Source organism: Puntigrus tetrazona, chromosome 7 (genome assembly GCF_018831695.1).
Source record: "Puntigrus tetrazona isolate hp1 chromosome 7, ASM1883169v1, whole genome shotgun sequence".
Taxonomy (NCBI): domain Eukaryota; kingdom Metazoa; phylum Chordata; class Actinopteri; order Cypriniformes; family Cyprinidae; genus Puntigrus; species Puntigrus tetrazona.
The window spans coordinates 28275758-28291840 of NC_056705.1; the positions used below are offsets into that span (position 1 = coordinate 28275758).

General features: G+C 38.3%; 1 protein-coding gene across 1 annotated transcript; it reads left to right on the top strand.

The window, feature by feature from the left end:
- Positions 1-1827: 1827 nt before the first annotated feature.
- Positions 1828-15610, top strand: slco3a1b (solute carrier organic anion transporter family member 3A1b). Its single transcript, XM_043245723.1, has 10 exons — positions 1828-2634; positions 4238-4697; positions 8420-8518; positions 8657-8917; positions 9951-10115; positions 10223-10421; positions 10647-10782; positions 11403-11575; positions 11681-11745; positions 13239-15610. Exons 1-10 carry the CDS (start codon positions 2497-2499, stop codon positions 13613-13615), a joined length of 2073 nt encoding a protein of 690 aa, XP_043101658.1. The 5' UTR covers positions 1828-2496; the 3' UTR covers positions 13616-15610.
- The last annotated feature ends 473 nt before the right edge of the window (positions 15611-16083 follow it).

Below are 16083 nucleotides of genomic sequence, written 5' to 3' on the forward strand. Positions count from 1 at the left end.
CTTACAAAAAGATTATTGAAAGCATCTATTTGACACTTCAGGTTTTTAGGGTTAAATGGTTGCTGAACATTGTAGTCAAGACCGCAGCAGCTCAGTGAGGAACACGAGACCGAGACCAGTGTGTGGCCATTACATGAATACATTACAGTGATCAATACCATAAGCATGTACAAATTATGCTTTCTTACTAAATAGCGCAATATTGTATATAGCATGCTGCCCTTTTTTTAGTTTGGTTGGATGGTTCATTTTATAAAATGTTCAATTCATGAATTCCGTGCATAGAAAGCTATTGTGTAAAAGGTGATGTTTAGAGTCCCCTTGGGAACTCTTTCAGTACAATAGAACAAACTGTCTGTTTTATTGACACCCAGAGTCAGGCTGTTCCTGCAGAAACAATTTCATATCTACTGCCTGAAGTCAGTGAATAAGCCACTACAGCAAATTAGTCATGCATTACATCATATTATCCAATGAACATTAGCGTATTATTTAAAGCTAAGACATCAAGCAAGAAAACCAACTGTGTGCTTTAATTAAGGTTAAAGCATTGGTTGAACACACAAAGCTGAGGTATAACTAGATTCAGCCGATACATTCCAACTAGTTCTTTTACGTACTAGCTGAATGGTATAATTTAATTGTAAAAGACAAGAAGATGGTGGGATGATGCAAGTGTTGGAAAATGAGAGGGGTCTATGATGCTATAATTGAGTACAGCGCTGTTTGGCTCGATATGAATCACTGTAAAGACCCAGCAGAGCCATAGACAGATGGGAAAACACAAGGAGTGGTGAGTCTTGCTCTGTAGGGTGGATAAAAAAAGAAAAAACAACCAGTCAATACTGTGTGTGCGCGCGCGTGTGTGTGTGTGTGTAAATCAACCCTGCCTCCAAAGACAGTCTGAGATATACTGTTATGCTATTGCTGAGTCCATTCTCCAGGCAGCAGTAAATTGTCTTCGCCTCGGAGTATTGAAGCACAGAGACCTTCAGCGCAAAACCAGTGATTACCAACAATCACACTTGCTGTGAATATAGCCACACTAAATGACTGCTGTGTGATGCAGTCTGCACCATTGTCTTTTATCTAAGCGTCTAAAGAGATTTTGCATTTGGAGTATTTTAGTCACTCCAAATATATATAGACAGTAAGAACAATTAAGAACATTATTAACAGAACCACACTCTGTCATGTAATCGTTTAGTTAAAGAGCTATTTCTACCTGACCTTACTTAAAAAATAGATTTTTTTGTTGGTGTCACCTAATATATTCAAGTTGATTCAGTAAAGTTAAACATTTATATTTAAATGATATGATACATGCCAGAAAAACAATAAAAGGAGGAAAACGCCATTGGCAGATATTGTTTTCTGTTTTAAGTAAAAGAAGGTCATTTTCAGCTGTGAACGGGGGTTCAGGTTAACATCTAATTTCATTTCATGTTCATTAATGTATATTGCTTTAAGAATGTTTAGATATTTGTACCGTAAGACACGATATTGAGGAAGAACTTTATTTTGCAGTTATAACACACTATTACACACGCTAAAATGAAACGGCCGGTTATAATAGCCCTGTTATCATTTATCTCACGTTTTGCACCTTTTTGCTTCATTGCACCGAATGTCTGAAGTTGTCATTCGGCTTGACATTTTCTGTCTCGCGGAATAAAGTCATATGGTTTTGGATCAACATGAGGCAGGTAAATGCTAACGGAGGCTGTATTTCAGGGTGAACTGTACCTTTAATATAGGCCTGTGTGATCATTTGGTCAGCAGCTCATACATCCCTACTTTGGCACATTGCTCTCAGGGGAGACATACTGAGGGTTATTTTTAGTCTTGTAATAATAATCACTTTGACAATTCAGAAACTGCACTCATCTTTTAAAAAAAAACATTATTTGGAGCTATTCTCGATAAAATATCTTATCTATCTATCTATCTATCTATCTATCTATCTATCTATCTGTCTGTCTGTCTATCTATCTATCTATCTGTCTGTCTATCTATCTAATAGATGTGTTTGCAGGAGGCGGAGGAAATAAAGAGAGCCAGTAGAAAGGGAAAGGAGAGCGAGGTCATCATTTGGTGCAGGCTTTGGTGTAGATGAGGACACGCATGAGCTGAGTCCTCCACACGCACCGGCAAACTCTCCTCACGGAAGACTCGCGGTAACCGTCTCACGTAACGCCGAATCGCAGTTTCCGCGTGTCGGTGATGTTCATGGTTATTAATAGGCTGCCGTGGTCTTCCGTCGGTTGCTTCGGACCATTCAGATCACCGGATCAGACGCGAGTGCGCAGTTTTTGAGGTGACGGCGCTAAGGACGCTCGAGATTCATTTCGTGCGATTCACTTCGAACGAGGACCGGAACCGGAGGCGATGTTAATGGAGCCGCGCACGTCTCGTTGAGGATCCATCTGCACTCGTCCTCAATGGTCACCTTCTGTCCGAGCTTGTCTTTCTGCTTGCTGCAGTCCGCATCAGAGGATGTACGCGGAGGGAAGCACGCCAGACACTGAGCCAGACGAGTGCCAGAAGAAGACATCATGCTTCTCCAACATCAAAATATTCCTCATATCAGAATGTGCCTTAATGTTGGCACAGGGCACTGTAGGAGCCTATCTGGTGAGTCGAGCCATTAACACACACGCAGCTCGTACTGCGCACTGTGTGTGTGGATGACATTGAATGGTGTCCGGTGCGCATCGCTTATCTTTTCCCTAAAGCGACAGAAATAAACTGCATCGTGAGGCACAGGGCTTCTTGCGTGTGTATCGAGACCGCTTTATTTGCTTATAATTTTAGAGGCGCTAGGATGAAAAATGATTATCAGTCCAGTCGGTGGCCCAGTGGTCAAACATCCCTCTCCTTTCCAGCGTTACGTGCACCGTTGGCTCCAAGGTAATCTCACCGAGCGATTACCTTATTTTGTCTTTTGAGCCACTTGTGCACGTAAACATGTTTCAGAAGGATCCGATACGGCAAGCCGTTTCGGCATTTATTCTTTAAAATATATTTGATCGCAGCACTGATTTTCGAATTGCTAGAAGTAATCTGATATTGAAAAAAATACTTTCACCCAGCAATTACTATTCAGTGTTTAGTAGGTCCTGTCTGTGGCCGGTCGCTATGAATACAATAGTGCTGTGAAATAGTAAATACAAAATTGCTTACCTTTTTTTTTTGCTCGTTTATATCAATTTTAATTATTTTTGTTTTTAGGGTGTAGCAATATATATGGCAAATATTTTGCTAACTAGTGCATTTACAGTCATTATTATTAATGTGCATAACCTGCCATACAAAACAAAAGTGGTATATAATTTTATTACAGAAAATGTTTGCTATTACATTTTTTTTTACATCCAGCTATTTTCTATGTATTCCAGTTGTCGGTACTTATTTTGGTTCTTTTTTTAGATTTTTTTTAATAATTATTCAAACGGATATAGCAGTAGGCTATATATTCTAGTTCGCATAGTATATAGTATATATTACTAGCATTTTGAATTAAACTAAAATATTAACTGGACTAAAGGAATAAAGTAGCCATGACTAGTACATACTGTACAACAAGGAAAAAGAAAATGTAACTTGCTGAGAAATGTCGCTAATAACGATTAGGATAAGCACTCAGAAAAAGGTGCCAAGCAACATATATTTGCAGTTTGTTGCCAGTAACAATATTGATTTGTTGCTAACATAAACAGATACTAGTTACTTTCATGGAATAAACGTTGAAATGCTCTGACTTCATGTTAGCTTTCAGTACAAGAGGAAGGTGCACACGGTTACATCACTGCATGGATGCATCTGCTCTGTACGGTTGGGAGGAAAGTGATATGATTGATTTGTCATTTTCCCCAGCGATGACTTATGAAATTGCCTGATGAATAATTCTGCCCTACCTTGTGCTTTATCTGAGGTATTTAATATGTTACGTATGAAAGGTGACTTGAATGGCACATTATTAAATTGTTTAAATAATTGCATAAAACACTCAAAGTCCAAGTCCATTATAATAACAATTTGTCGACACTCATACGGATGTTTACGTTTGATTCATGCCTTCATTACAGCATCCGCGTTCTCAACAGAATCTCACAAGACCGCTCTATTATGTTGATGAATGATATATTTTGATGTTTTAAATTAAAGGACAGTTAGCGATATGCTGTCAGTTCAAATGTGCACGCAGCTGTAACAGTGTATGTTTCTTTATTTTTAGGTCAGTGTCCTCACCACGCTAGAGCGACGTTTCAACTTGCAGAGCGCTGACGTGGGTGTGATCGCCAGCAGCTTTGAGATCGGCAACCTTGCCCTCATCCTATTCGTCAGCTACTTCGGGGCCAGGGCCCATCGGCCGCGGCTGATTGGTTGCGGGGGCATCGTGATGGCGCTGGGAGCGTTACTGTCAGCGCTGCCTGAGTTCTTGACCCACCAGTATGAATATCAGTCTGGAGAGTCACGGCCTGTGGGACAGGGAAAGGATGTGTGCTCCAATACTAGTCGAGCGGGGCTCTCTGATCCTGGTTACATCTGTGGGAATAGAACCAATACCAACATGATGTACCTGCTGCTGATCGGAGCTCAGATGCTTCTAGGGGTTGGAGCGACACCCTTGCAGCCTCTGGGAGTGTCTTACATCGACGATCACGTCAGACGAGAAGACTCTTCCCTTTATATTGGTGAGAGTGATCTGTGTTATGTACACCGTCTCAGCCCTTTCAGTAAGGCATCGTCGAGATTGTAAATACTAAATATAGTTCAAATATCGCTTGAGACTTACTAATATAAAAATAACCAATCAGCTTTATTAGGAATGGTACTTGCGCACAATGCACATTTCTTAATATTAAACCTAAAATGTGTTTAATTTATGATGATTCTACGATCTTGAATAATATCGTCTTTATGTCTTTAAATGCAGGACACTTGCAGTAGTTCCAGTTTAGCTAAATTGATAACACTAGAGTATATTTAGAGTATATTTAGTGAGTTTAGTTAGACTTCAGCACTACTTCCACACAATTAAAGTGGATTAATTGCAAAATTAGTCATTTCAGTTTAGCAGACTTATACCAGTATACCAGTTAAATTTAGTAAAAGTATAATTGCAGGCTATTTTTATTAAGTACATAAATGTGTACATAAATAGATGAATATGTAAGTATAATCAGTTTTACTAGGGCTGCTACAAATATACGAAACAGATATTTGCACAACTTCCACATGTAATTTTGTTCTTTTACCTTAATAAGGAACATAAATAATATGCCTTTTTAAACCTGTTATTAAAAACCTTTATGAAATGAATTAAAACAATTAATGACAATTATAGCAAAATTAATGAGGATGATAATACAAATAAATTAATCCAGAAAATGAATCAAATAAAAAATGTATATATTGATTTATTTATTAATAACAATGATTTTAACAATGTAAATAATAATGTAATATAATTAGAGCATTACTGAAAAATGTTACAGATTATTTGTTTCGAACAGACGTATTTGCCTTAATCTGTTGTACTCCATTTTAGGAGAGAACAGTAGCACCTGCTTCAAAAGCTCCCCTATTGCATTTGAACCAGGTGTCGTGGCAATCACCAGCATCTTCACCAAACACCAGAAAACAGTGAACTAGAGGTGTTTGTTACCACAGCAGCCCGAGAAAGACTCTTTATCTGTATCACGCCGTATGCTGAATTTTAAAGGCCTCAAATGATAAGCGTCTGTAAACATGCTGGTTATGCACTAAAAAAAACACTACAGTACTTGTTGTTGTTTTAGGGCATATCGTATAGCAACACCGTCAATATTCTGCCATTGCGGCAATTACAGCACTTACTATTATTAATGATTTATAAGCCACAAAAGGTTGCATGTATCCTAAGTGCTCTTTACTGCTTCCTGGAGGACTCCCTGGCAGAAAGCTATAGCATGAAGATACATAAAAAGCGCGGATATTGTATATGGCTGGAATATAAGCTTATAGTAGTTCAGGTTTGAGGCGAACTCACTTGGGAAATTTCCAAGTATTGAGCTTAAACCCATTGGTTTAGTGTAGTGCGCCACTGTCTTAATCTCCTGTTGCCATGTTGTTAAGGAGTAAACAAGAAGCAATGATGGCCTTCGGTGCCTGTTACTTCTGCTATGAAGCTAATGTGTGCTGGCTGCTCTGTCATCCCTCAGGCAGCTCACTCTCCCTCTCTCTGTTCTTCTTACTCTCTTTTTCTCGCATGACTACAATGATTTTCCATACATTTGACGCAAATAAGGAACAGATCGACCTAGGGCTTTAATGTCTTAAAAATCTCCCCAAATAAAACCCTAGCACGGAAGATGATCAATGCATGACTATTATAGATGAGCAGCGCTCGAAGAAGATAGCTGCGAATGTCTGTGCGTTTCCCGTGTGTGCTTTTTTACAGCATTTCTGCTTTGTCTCCTATCCTGCAGTGTTTGTGATGCCTTTGCATTGAGCCGACTTGTCCGTCTACGAGCGTTAATGTCTGTGCAACCCATGCAAGCTTCTTTCTCTCTTCCTTTTGCATCCTTTAATCCTTTTCAGCCTTTAAACTGGACCTATATCTCTCGTTTAAGCAAAATATAAACTAGCGCAAACACGAGCATCCTCTTTGGAAACGGTCATTGCTGGTGGGCAAGGAATCGAGTTATTTAGCTGTTTGATCGCAGAGGCTCTGGGTCTTTCGCAAAGGCACACGCAGAAAGGCCTGTCTGTTTTTAAGTGAATTATCCAGCATCTGTATTCATACTGAATACCGGAGTAAGAGAACCGGTCTAGGATTACATTCTCTTGTGAGGGGTAACATTAGCACCGACATTCATGATCTAAGACGCTTAATCAATTTTCATCCTGGCTAATGGATGAAACTAAAACACTTTTTAAAGATCAGAGTAAATATACCATTAAAGGTCATGTTACAGACCTTTCCATTGCAAAGGCCCGTTCACACAAAGGATAATGACTGTAATGGTAACTATAATATTTTTTTAAATGATTCTTATTCAGTGAGAATAGTACAGTCCACACCACAACAATGACACGAGAACGATCTCGTTGGAGCGGCTTTTACAGTTATTCTTTCCAGCTGAGGAATGATAAAAAAAAAAAACAGTAACGTCAGGATACCGTTTTAAAAAGAGCTCAAGCAATTAAAGTGGCAGACGACAACTGCAGCACATTCATTATGCAGGTTTTGGTGTGAATGTGCGTTAAGCTTTACACACATGTATTAAACGGCTCTCTAGAGTAACTGCTTGGTTCTGACTGCTTAACTGTGCCATCCTGCTCTCTGATGTTTCCTCTTATTCAATGGCAACGGCATAAATCCGACCGTTCTTCCGGGTAACTCAAACCAGTGCTACGTTCACGACTCCCGTATCACATCAAAGACTCACTTTTTCTTGTTCACATAAATACAGCTGGCAACATCTTAGATCTTGAAAATGGCCTTAGATGTATTAGCATATTATTAGCACAGCAGTGTTAGCATTACAGTAATAACATTGCAGTGTTTGTCTAAACCGATGCTTATATGCAATAAGCAGAATTTTTACATTTAGAAAATAATGTCAGCCCCAGTCCAATGCTTCGTTGGGTCATTCAGATTTTTTTTTTTAGAAATGGTGAGCATAAGAGACTTTACCAAGCCTAAACTTTTGAATGGTAGTGTATTTATTCGGCAAATAGGCACGTAATGCATAAGAGAATGAATAGTCAGTCGGTCGTTATCACAAAATAATCCCCTTCAGGATGAAACAAGGTTATCCCATCGCCTGTATCCCATTATCTTTCACATTAATGTTTGTGTACTTCAGTGATCCCTGCTAATGATTATGCTGTGTTTCTTCTGTGTCTGGACAGATAATTACTCGTCGAAGGGTGCAACAGCTGATGGTACAACCTGTACCAACACATGCACAATCTATATGTTAGCCTCTACTCTGTTAGTACTCCCACAAGATATGATAATCAACTGAGAAATGTGTGTATTTATCAGCTTTTACATAAACGCATCAGGTGCCGCTTCTTGCAACGGTGATGTAGTAGGTTATGTAAATGAGAATATTTAAAATGTAAAAAACTAAATGAAATAGCTCTTTTACTTTGGGCTACTCCAGGTTCTCCCTCACAATTCGAAAGTGATATTTAAAATATTTCTCCTTCTATAATAGTTCTAATTATAATATTAAACTAACTCAATTTTGCCGTAAATAGAGCTATTTATATAAGCAGCTATATCATCGGTTTAAATGCTTTGTTAATAACTGAAGGGTTTTGAGTCAAGTCTTTTTTAATGAAAAGTGAAACACAGTAGTATATATAAATATGCTTTTCTTGAATATTTTCTTTGACTCTAGTCTTTGGTATTGCGTTACAGGTATCTTATTCTCTACACTGGTGTTTGGACCAGCCTGCGGTTTTATTCTTGGCTCTCTGTGCACCAAAGTTTATGTTGATGCCGTCTTCATTGACACAAGTGAGTGCCGGCGCTAAAAATGGACAAAATGAAATCTGAACTTTTGTTAGTGGTTTTAGATAAAGTTAAATGTTAAATCAACACATGTAATGAAACACATTGCTAATATCTGACCAGATCTCTGTTCTCTCCTAACAGCCACTCTGGACATCACTCCTGACGATCCGCGCTGGATCGGTGCCTGGTGGGGCGGCTTTATCATCTGTGGCCTTTTCCTCTTTCTCTCCTCCTTTTTCATGTTTGGGTTCCCGCAGTCGCTGAACGAGCCTGGGGAGGGCCCGGGGGGTGAGAGTGAACAGGCCATGCTGCCTGCTGAGCTGGTGCAGGAGTATGAAGGAGTCAAAGCCTCAGACGACCCGGAGATCAACACCGGCCTCACCTGCTGCCAGCACCTGCAGGGTGAGAGAGAGGACAGGACCCAGAGGCTAAACACACACGGATCATGCATTAGGTCTTATAGGCAATCGTACATAGAATCGTAGTTCATTATTTAGTAGTTTTACAACAAGAATTATCTTAATAGATTGCGAAATGGATTTTTTCATCCAAACTGCTGTAGAAAAAGTGAAATATTGTATTATAATTAGTGCTTTACAACAATTAATCATTATTAGTTGCATCCAAAATAAAAGTTTTTTTTGTGTACATTATATATGTGTGTGTGCTGTGTATATTTATTATGTATATATACATGCACACACATGCATTTAAATATATTTAAGAATATATTTATATATGCTATAATTTATGTTTAATATATGTTTATATTTTACACACACATATATATATATATATATATATATATCAATATATCAATATATACTATATAATATATAATATATATGTAAATATATACTGTGTGTATGCCTTTATATGTAAATAATAAATACACAGTACACATTCATATATTAACAAAAACTTTCATTTTGGATGCGAGTAATCATGATTAATCATTGCACAGCACTAACATTGTACCATTTACATACAATTTTTCAAACTGAGCATGTTAAAGACTTTGATATGTTTAATTCAGTATTTTAACAGATTAATTTTATATTCCCATTGTTTCATCCCAATTAATTGTAGACCAGTTTTGAAGGCAAAATTTCTTTGCTCTATATAAATACATTTAAAGTCAATTGGAAAAGTATTATGTAGCAACCTCATGCTAAACTGGTTTAGAAATTTCAAATATTCGCATATATTTCGCAAAGTGTTACCTTCATTGTATCATGTTTAATATTTCCGTACATAGATTAAATGAACGTTTAAATTACATTTCAATAAAAGGCAAAAAGGGGGCATCACATTTGCAGATCCTTGACATGAAAAATCCTAAACCCCTGGATTACATAATTGACTGTGGGAATTTAAAAATGGAATTTAAAAATTTTCCTGATCATCCACTAATATGAGTCTAATCTCTTCTCAGTTATCCCTAAGGTGACTAAGCATCTGCTGTCCAACCCGGTTTTCACCTGTGTCATTCTCGCTGCCTGCATGGAAATCGCTGTGGTGGCTGGATTTGCCGCCTTCCTAGGGAAATATCTCGAACAGCAGTTCAACCTCTCGACGTCCTCCGCTAATCAGCTCCTGGGTAGACAAAAATGAATTATTTAAAAACTGCACAAATGCATCACACTAATAAAATAAAGTTCTATATGAAATCTCGGCAAGCTGCCTATCAGATCCGTGTGTTTTCAGGCATGACAGCAATCCCCTGTGCTTGTCTGGGCATTTTCCTGGGCGGGCTCCTGGTGAAGAAGTTGAATCTGTCTGCGTTAGGGGCTATTCGTCTGGCTATGCTAGTCAATATCATCTCTACGGCCTGCTACGTCTCCTTCCTCTTCCTTGGCTGTGATACGGGCCCGGTCGCTGGGGTTACTGTTGCCTATGGCAACGAGTGAGTAGAGCACTTCACCATAAAAGCCTCACACAAATTTTTAATGATCCACAACAATTGGCAATAAATACAGACACTCAGAGTATAAAGACTTTAGTGTTCATATCACAAAAGCACTGAGCTGAATTGCAGCATTAATTTTACAGAGGATCAGACTCACTAAACCGAGAATTTGACGGGAACATGTGGTCCTTCTTTCATCCCCTATTCATTCTCTCCATTTAGGAGTCTAGGTTCATGGGAGCGGACGGAGGCCGCGTGTCTGTCAGGCTGTAATTGTTACACGTCTTCTCTAAGCCCCGTCTGTGGCTCCAATGGCATTACCTACCTCTCTGCCTGCCTGGCTGGCTGCACTAAAACCGTGAGTCTCCTCCCACACCCATTCATATTCATACAGATCAATAAACTTAGACATACATCTGCCTCCGGAGGTCACTGAAATAAGAGCTCCTTTCAAGCATGCTCATTTTCCTCTTTTAGACATATCCCTACAAATCCTGTTTCCACCACCGAATAAAGTGACTTTATCTAGTAATTCAAAGTCAGAATTGCAGGTTTTTTGCAGCTTTAGTGCACAGTAAAATGAAATCTCCACAATGGAAACAAGTTTCAACACAACAGAATTTGCATGACACAATGGAAAGAGGTCACATTATCCATTGGGTTCCATTTTGTTGTGCGCTGTGAGGCCCCTGTAGGAAATGGTATCAGGATTGAGGTTTTAATCTAGCGGTTCCATCTTTCTCGCAACTGTGTGTTTATATCCCGTCAATTTCTCGTCAGAATTGGAAGATAAAAAGCCACAATTACTAATTTTTTTCTTTTTTTTGTTTAGTGGTGGAAATGAGCTACTGAAGTGCCCTTTGTCTCAAATCTTAGGTTGTTTTTCCTCTTGATGGTCGCTTGGAAATCCCCAGAGCAGCGCTTAAGATCCATCATGAAATATGCACTCAGATCTGCTGTCCCTCGTCTCTTTCTCAGAATCTAACAGGCTGTAAGTGCATCGCCCATGGCGACGGGCCCGGTACAGCCATGCCGGGGAAGTGTTCCAGCCCGGGCTGTCAGCAGGCCTTCCTCACGTTCCTAGCAGTCGTGTGCGCATGCAGCATGATCGGAGCCATGGCCCAGACTCCATCCGTCATCATCCTGATCAGGTGATGCTGCTGGCATCCTTAAATCTTGTGTCAATGAGTCTTAATCGGTCAAATTTTGAGCCGCATGTCATAATGTATTAAAGCATCGGTTGTCGCTCTCTGTAGAACTGTGAGCCCCGAGCTGAAGTCATACGCCCTTGGAGTTCTCTTCTTGTTGCTCCGGCTGCTGGGTAAGATATTTGCATAACAAGTAACAATTTTACTATTTGTTTACAATTAATTTAAGCATGCATCTTTATGTTGGTAAGTGTGGACAACAAAAAAAAAAAAGTGATTTTAAAAAAAACAGATGCAAGCCACATTTGAAGGTGGTTTGAAATGCGATTCCAGTCAGGTCTTGATGGATGCATATGCATATGGATTGTATTGCTATTCTCAATTCAAATCAGATTTCCAATGTTCTTTTGCATCACTTTTATCACACTAATATTGTCAAAAACAATGACGGAAATGCAGAGAAGGATTTATACAGTGACCACAGCAAGGAGCATCACCAGTGTATATATATATATATATATATATATATATATATATATATATATATATATATATATATATTTGTATAATTAGCAGTTCTCTTTTTTCTGGAAATTGATTTCTGGAAAGTTGAATTTTCAACAGCCATTACTTCAGTGACTCTTTGGAAAGCATTCGTGTGTGACGTTTAGGTGCTTAAGAAACTTTTTTTCCAGTGTTAAAAAACATTGGTGACTACGATACATTTCGTAAGGATTCTTCAAATAGAAAGTTCAAAAGAACAGCATTTATTTGAAACATCTTTTTTTGACATGAAAAATGTCTATTCTCACTTTTGATTAATTGAATGCTTTCATGCCAAATGAAATGTATTTCTTTCAAAAAGAAAAACTCTTGAATGGTAACAAATTTGTCAAACTCATGAAAGACAATTTTTACATTAAATCTGGGCATTGTAAATAAGTTTTTAAAAACAAGTAGAGTCGAGTCGTACTTATCACTGGGGCCTCATTTATAAAGCTTTGACGTGGAAAACTGCTTAGCGTCACAAATCGGGGGCTAAGCAGACATGCACACTTTTTAATGCCTGTGATTATTATGGTTATTGGTGATATTTTACATTTGACCCTAAACCACAAACCAGTATTAAGTCACTGGGGTACATTTACACCAATAAGCCAAAAATACAATGTATGGGTCAAAATTATCATTTTTTCTTCTATTCCAAAAATCATTAGGATATTAAGTAAAGATCATGTTTGATGAAGATATTTTTTAAATTATTTACTGTAAATTTATCAGAACTTCATTTTTGACTGGTATTATGCATTGCTAATAATACTAGTATTATGCATTAACTTCATTTGGACAACTTTGGACAGCAAGGCGATTTTCTCAATTTAAGATTTTTTTGCACCCTCAGAATTCAGATATTCAAATGGTTGTATTTCGGCTGATCCTTACAAACCACACATCAATGAAAAGCTCATGCGTTCAGCCCTCAGATTCAGATTTCAACGTCGTTTAAACGGCAGAGAGCTGAAACCAGTCAGTTTCTTGCAACGATCATTTCATTTTCTACGAATCAAACGCATTCGCATATATTCGAGAGATGATCGCAAGATCGAGTTCATGAGGGTTTCTGCGCAACGTTTTATAAACGAGGCCCCTGTTTTCCACACCCCAGGTTTTATTCCTCCACCTCTGATCTTTGGCATCGGTATTGACTCCACCTGCCTCCTGTGGAGCTCCGTATGTGGCATTAAAGGGGCCTGCATGCTTTACGACAACATAACCTACCGTTACCTTTACGTCAGCATCGCCATCGTTCTCAAATCCAGCGCCTTCATTCTCTATGCCGTCACCTGGCAGTGTCTGCGTCAGAACTACTCCAGGTACATTAAGAACAGCGAGGACTACCTGACCCCAAGCCAGCTGTTCGCCTCCAACCTCACCCTGGACAATCTGGGCAAGGACATTGCGCAGAACCCTTCCAACCGCACCAAGTTCATTTACAACCTAGATGACCACGCCTGGAGCGAGAACATGGAGTCAGCCATATAGTCCCACCCCAAAGAGGGCCAGCGAGCCTATATGCACATGCTAATTTAGTCTCATATCGCTTTTATTCGAAAGAAAGTCCATATATAAGCCGATTTCTGCACATTCCCGCTGCCTGGGAGAAATAGGCACTCTTTTAGCATATCCAGGGTGTTTTGACTAAACAGAGCCAAATGAATTTGACTGTTACTATAGTCAGGACTTGTATATGCTGGATGTACGATATGTGGAGATGAAACGCATCCACGCAGGGGATGTGCTAGGACGCAGTTCCAAAACCGAACAATTAATCTTCCATAAGTCAAAACTAGCCCCAGCTTACATATACGAGCACCTTTTTAGGTTTCATTTTGAATGGTCTTTTTAGTATTTTTTTAAGAGATGTAAAGAATATTAGCATATAAGTTCTACGAGATATTAGCTAATACGTTTACTTGAATATTGTGAGGCTATGGAAATTTCTGTCTATTTTTATGGAGGGTCTTAGAAAGCTTGATGTTATTACTCAGTATCTCCTCTGTACAGGCATTAGACTATTACAAACGTAGATAACAAGTGCAGAGTTCACACGCGTCATGTAACCTATTAATCAACCTAAAAAATATAATAGTGAACATTTTAGGCCCATGTCTGTGAAAACGTATAGCTCGAATAGACAAAAGGTTCATTAGTTTTGTGATGCCTCGTTATTTGTCACCTGCTGTGATTTAAACTAAAGCGACACGCAACATTAATCAGTAGTTGTTATCAAGCAGAGGACGTTGGAAGGATGCAAGGATGGATTTATTTCAGTGCATGCAGGTATCGCATGTTGATGCATCAGAGCAGGTGCATGGGAATTTTAAGAGATAAATTGTTTTGGTGAAGGTAGAAATTTCCCTTCTATTACTCCAGCATCCTCGTAAAGTGGTGTTTTATGATAGTGTTACGGCACCTTATGTACTTTTTTCTTCCAATCTGTCATCAATATGTTCAAGGAAATTCGCTTGGAAGACCAAACGCTAGGATTAACAAAGTTTTACAACAGTAAGTTGCGAAACATTTCTTGTTCTTTAACGATGCAATACACGAAGCAAGTAAAAACAAAAAGAAACAATTCATGAACTACTAAAACACCAATTCGAGTTGCATAAAATAACAATGAACAAAAATGGAAAAAACGACTGATTTCAAACATTTTTGTATGACATTGGACCTAAGAATTTGTTTAATATACTTACGAATTATTTTCTATGCTTTTTATAAAAAAAAAACAATAATAAAAAAAAAAAAAAAAACAGGATGTTGGTGATCCATGGTAACGTAATAAAGCTAAATGCTCTTTATAGAGGAAAATCATTTGTTTTTCTGCTGCTTTTCAAAGACGGTTTACTGGATGCAAGTACACTGAAGAGACCCACATAGGGCAAAAACCCAAACCCATTATCACCCTTCATGTAAATGGCTTCCCAAGCACATTATTTTAATGCACTGCAATATACGCCGAAACGCTTGATTGCTTGAATGTTGAGGCCAGTGTCAATACAAATGGGATGATATAAGAATGATGTCACTGTTTATATAATCATTCCTCTCTATCGATAATTCATTGCCGTAAAAGTGCCAAAGTGATGCCATTTAAGTGTTCTGAGTTCTCTCCGAGAGGCGGTTTTTTCATAATGCTGGAATTGTATATTACCGCGAGATGCTTTATTGTATTGTACGTAGACATATGTGATATCTTAAGCAACCATTACACCTTGTACATAGCGACATTTAAGTCCAGAATGTAGAACATAGCGATGCTTTAGGCTTTTACAGGTGATGTTACAAGTCTTAACTTTGGACAAAATATATATTATTGTTAAATGCAGATGGAGATTATGTTATGCTTACAGAGGAATGTTGTGGTATATTTTTCTACCCATGTCTGTATTATGAAGCTTATGTGTAATGACCATAAAAGGTGTACAAGATAAAAAAAAAAAAAAATTACATGAACAACTATCTGCACTAAAACATCGTCTCGATTTTTATTATCTTCTACGTTGACCAAGCAAAGGTCTCTGCACATAAAGCATTCATCACAGGATTATAGCAAATGAATATGAAGCTGAATTATTTACAAGCACCTTTGTGCTTCACATTACGTAACGTGCTTCACGATGTGTCTAGTTTTATCTTGCGCTTGTGTTCTATCTTAAGGCAAACGGGACTGTTTCTAGGTTCTTTTTAAACCCCAAAGTCAGCACCATAGGTTATTTTACTAACGTACCTCACAAATGTGATGAATAAATGCAGTATTAGTATGTTTTTCCCATTTACACAGATGAATACGTTAGCCTCTTTAAAAAAAATAAACGGTACATAAGCATTTGAAAGCATGAAACCAACTTTCACCTAAATACATTTTTTGAAAACCATAATGTAATCCCCCTCGAGTGTAGGGGGCTCTAAAATACATGCAACTATGTGCAAACTTGCTTTAAATC

Coding starts and splice junctions, on each gene's coding strand:
- slco3a1b (XM_043245723.1), top strand. CDS start 2,497: ATGTACGCGGAGGGAAGCACGCCAGACACTGAGCCAGACGAGTGCCAG. Junction 10,116..10,222: donor CTCCGCTAATCAGCTCCTGG/GTAGACAAAAAT, acceptor GTGTGTTTTCAG/GCATGACAGCAATCCCCTGT. Junction 11,746..13,238: donor CTTGTTGCTCCGGCTGCTGG/GTAAGATATTTG, acceptor TCCACACCCCAG/GTTTTATTCCTCCACCTCTG.